We start from the raw sequence: 4745 nt of genomic DNA, 5'->3' as shown, positions 1-4745 counted from the left end.
TCTAGAAAGTGGTGTTTGGATTTTTCTTTTAGTGTTGCAACTCTTTATCAGTTTTTTTAAACATCTACTAAAATCACATTTTAAGCATTTTAATGTATCTATAAGATGTTTTTAAATGATGCAAGATGAAGGATGAAGGTTTCTAATTTTGAATTTGCAGAGAACCACCTGAAACCTCAGTGTGATATCTGCAAGAYGAGGCTTTACAGCTAAGTTAAAGAGACATTATCCTGCTTTTAAATCCTTCTTTTACACATTTAAATCCTTCAGTTGGGGTCTATATAAGTGGAACTGCAATGCGGTCTGAATTCCTCCTTATTGTAACTCCACAAGCCCATCTTTCACCCCTTTTCTGAGGTGTGTCTCAGACTGACTAGTTTTGATGCTGTCTCTCGAAATCCAAAGCAGCTTCAAGCCCCACCCCCCTCCAGCATACATGTCAACCCCTTCATATGTTTACCAGTACACTGACCTTCAAAAAATCTGTAACTTTTACAAAAAAAATAAAAATAAAATCCAGACTTTGTGTTTGACATTTCGGGTTTCTCAGAGGAATCTTGGTGAGGTCATGCACCTGCAGCCTTCATTTTGAGGACAAACAAAAATGATTGAATTTGCCTCAAATCTATTAATGACCCAGTTCTACTGATTGGCACAAGAGACACAACAACTAGCTGGCATGTTGGTCAACTTGTTAGCCTTTTTCCATTTAGCTTTTTCTTTTTTTCCAGTATTTTTAAAAGCTGTTTAAGTCAATCAAATGTTGCTCAATCATGCATCGATTCTCTGACTCCTGGTCTTTTTCTCTCTTCTCATGGTAATGTGTGAGAGTTAGCGACCCTTTTTATTATTTCAGGACAGTTTGCAAAAAACAAAGATTTAAGTGAAGACATATTTGCATTTCACAGATCCCTATATAGAAGGAGTAGTCATATTATGTGTCCTAAATTAAAGATTTATTTGTGGATAAAACTTTGCAATATGCAACTTTAAGGGAGACAGAGAAGGTTTCAAACACAGACCTGTGCCTTGTCCAGCTGGTTCTGTGCAATCTTAGGTTCCAGCTCTGCAGGTCTCCGGATCAGGTTCTGAAGTTGCTGTTCCGTCTCCCTCAGCTGGGCGTCTAGATCTGCCTTCTGCTCCTCCATGTCCCTCCAGCTGTCYGCTACTTCTTCACAAAGAAGCATGCGGTCCTCAATCTGAAAAAAAAAGGGAGAATACAAAAGGAGTTGCTTCAAAGGTAAGGTATCCAGTTTCAAAAGCTAAACCAGCTGATGTTGACTCTGAAAAAGGTTTCTTCTAAGTGAACCGACCTGCAGTTTGATCTGCTGGATAGAAGCTGCCACCTCCCTGACCCTCGGCTCTGCCAGGTCACAAGCCGAACACACGAGCTGGAGGTACGTGCTGGCTTGTTCCTGGAGAGCCCTCTCCTGTTTCACCTGTTTTTATAAAGATTTATCAATGTTTTTTATTGCTTTAGCTGGTTATGAATTTATAAAAAATAAGCATAAAGAAAACATTTTAGTCCCTGAGTAGGAAAACGTTTTCTAACCTGCTGCAGAGCTTCTTCAAGGCAGAGAGACGCTTCCGTATGAGACTCCAGTTTTTCTGAAACTGAGTTTAACCAGGTTTGGCACTGCTGTAGTGCATCCTGCAGACTGACGTGTCTCTGTAACTCATGATCCAGACTCTGATATACCTGTGAAAAAAAAAGATTAGTAACACCGTGTTTTACTGCAGAAATGATTCAGGTTTTTAAGTCTGAGTAAAGCCAAGAGTGGCCAATCCTGGTTCTGCAGGTTCTACTTGTTTTCCTGCTCCAACACACCTGATYCAGTGAATTACCTCTTCAAGTTTTYTATGTTTATATTAAAGGGACAGATAAAAGSTAGTTTTTTGAAGGTATATGGAAAMGTAAAGTGTGAAKCTATATGAATTTTTGTTTGAGTTGATGYTTTTATTTTTATTTAGCATTGTTTTGTAWATTATGTTTTGTTAMCTCCACCAAGGGCGAGGTAATGTTTTCGGTTGCGTATGTCTGTCTGTCRTTMTGTCTGTGGACAACAATWCTCAAAAACTTGTGGACGGATTGTCATGACAGTTTTACCACATGTGTGTACTAGGCCAAGGAACACACCTTTAATTTTTGGTGATGTTCCAGATCACGATGCAGATACAGGAATTTTTTTCTTTTAACGCTCTGAGATCGGCAAAGCTGTGATGCTTTCACAGAGCTTCCGTAAAAAACGGAGCTGGATTGGACAGCACGGACTTCAAACTTTATAAAAGTAATGTTAAAACCACATTTAATGATGAATAATTTTTGCCATAATATGCACATTTACAGAACGTTTTGTGACCAGGAAGTGCGTGACTGCACCATGAAACATATTTTTCCCATTTCCWCAAACACACCACATTTCCGAAACAACCAATCAAAACAGTTTTTTGCTACTAGGCTTGTAAACAGAGAGCTGCCGGGCCTCAAAGTTTGGAGACGGAGTGGGGCAGGAAGCACTTTATTGAGTCAAACCATTACAAACTCATACAAGGGGATAAAACAGACGTTTTACACAGTGAAATGTGACTGATGAAAACTTAGGAGCTTAATCCGACCCAGTTTGACGATGAATAACGTCGAGTGACGAGTCTGACTTTATTTATTTTTTGACATTGGACTCCACCGAGAAGAAATCCCGTGCATACTGCCTGCTTAAATGTTCACTACGTCATAAATTATTCGGCAAATGTGTTTCCATCTCTGCTTTTGCGCATTAACTCTTACAGGATGGGGGAAATTGGTCTTGGCGGAGGTTTGCACTCTCCGAGTCCTTCTATTTTTTAATAAAATGAATACAATTTTTGAACTGAAATTGAAAAAATTGAAGTTCTGCAGAAGCGATCATCCGTTCGTTCAAACCAGGTGTGTTGGAGCAGAGAAACAAGTAAAAAATGCAGGATTTCACGCCCCTGATTTAAGCTAAAAAATACAAACAAGGAAGATACAATACATAAAAGAAAAAGGCACGACACCGAAATGCCAAACTAGCTGCGCGTCTTTCAATTTCAAAGACACACAAAACGACTAAACCYCCGTAAAGCAGGCAGTTACACCGTGTTGTTTCTAACAGGTGTTGAATGTGGAGGCGTCCGTGCCCTCCCTGGGAGAGCCAAACACCACCGCCTGATTGACAGTGTTAATTTGAGAGTCTGAAAGGAGGCGTCGGGGAGGGCAAACGTTGGCAAACTGCCCGGCGTATTTGGCGAGGACTAAGAAGGCTGGCATGGTGGCAAGTGGCAGCCAGGCAGGATATTAGAGCTGCGTTGCACTGGGACACAGTTGGCAGCCATTATAACACTGGAGGCGCGGCTGTAGGGAAGCCAGCAGTGTAGTGGTAAAAAAAAAAATGTGGCTGGATCAAACAACGCCAGATTGGATGTGCACGTGGTGGCGGTGGCRTTGGAGTTGGTATCTAGAGGGAGGTGAGCTGTGATGACAGAGCTGGGATTGCCAAAAATGACAGAGTGGGGCTGGATTAAAGGACTAGCCAGATCCACTGAATGGCGGCGTGTGATCATTTCTGGCTCAGGCGTGAAGAAACGGGGTTGACAAGGGATCTGTGGAGATTAATAYGGAGAGATTGAGTTAGTGATGTTGGCTGGTGGGGTCCGAGTGTGGCTGCTGTGGAGCTCCGCTTTGGCAAATATAATTGGTTGTGCCCTCTAAAGTGGCACTGAAGGGCTGTCTAAAGAGACGGGTTTAAGTGTCAGAATGAGTTAGGATTAAGTGGATACCTTGGCTGTTGAGATGGCCTTCTGTCGCTGTGTGCGAGGGCATCCAGTGCATCAACGCATTTTATACATCTTGCATTATAAATGTTGGGAAACCGTTTAACGTTATTCATCCCCTCCTTACGCACCCTCTGTGCCGTGCTACAGATGGCAGAGTARCTGTCTCTGATGCCTTGTCGGTGAGTCTGGACTTGCTGCCTCAGCCGGCTCTGCACGCGGTCACTGCAGCCTTGAACCAGGCGTTCCCCTTGCTCTTTCAGGCCCGCCAAGCGATCCTCAAAGCCCGCAATCTCCTCCATGATAGCCTGGGGATGTCAAAGTGACAAAGAAGGATCTTGTTAGAGGCAAACGCCAATAAAAAAGGTGATAAAAAGATGAGTCTGTACATGGATCTTTGACAGARGGTCAGAACAGACTGTAAGCACACAGTGAGGTCCAGTGGGAATTGGATGAAATGATTGGTTGAAAGAAGACAAAGAAGAGAGTTATTCTCAGGGAATAGGAGTGTATTAGCCCTCAGATTGTCTCCTGAGTTTGTTAGCAGTTTATACAAAGCCAACAAATAAAAAAACACAGTTAGAGAAAAATTTGTGTATGAACCTCTGGGTTTTCCTTTTCAAAATAAAATCATGTTTTTTTTTTGTTTTGTTTTAAACCTAAACGAGAAAAAGGACAAATGCAAAATAGAAAAAAGGCTACGTTTCAATTTTATTTTATTTTATTTTTTCATTTTAGCTGCGACATTCTGGTGGAACCGGAAATCTTTATACTTTAACTTTCCAAGTTATGCAGAATAGGGTTCGATTGCAGCCGTTGCCAATTTCTTCAGGATCGGTTTCAGTTTTTAACCCTCCTGTTACAGTGGTTTGCAAAAGTATTCATACCCCTTGAACTTTTCCATATTTTGTCACATTACAACCACAAACATAAATATATTTCACTGGAATTTAATG

General features: G+C 41.5%; 1 protein-coding gene across 1 annotated transcript in view; it reads right to left on the bottom strand.

Annotated features, from left to right (window-relative positions):
• LOC106518657 (nesprin-1) overlaps window positions 1–4745 on the bottom strand; it is a gene marked incomplete at its 3' end in the record, with an annotated part of 139050 nt that overhangs the window by 33230 nt on the left and 101075 nt on the right. Inside the window, 4 exon segments of the mRNA XM_014010029.1 lie at window positions 1023–1199; window positions 1314–1439; window positions 1553–1699; window positions 3921–4097. Coding sequence (XP_013865483.1) covers window positions 1023–1199; window positions 1314–1439; window positions 1553–1699; window positions 3921–4097 — 627 coding nt within the window.

Source organism: Austrofundulus limnaeus, unplaced genomic scaffold (assembly GCF_001266775.1).
Source record: "Austrofundulus limnaeus strain Quisiro unplaced genomic scaffold, Austrofundulus_limnaeus-1.0 Scaffold64, whole genome shotgun sequence".
Taxonomy (NCBI): Eukaryota; Metazoa; Chordata; class Actinopteri; order Cyprinodontiformes; family Rivulidae; genus Austrofundulus; species Austrofundulus limnaeus.
This window is presented reverse-complemented; position numbering and strand designations above follow the sequence as displayed.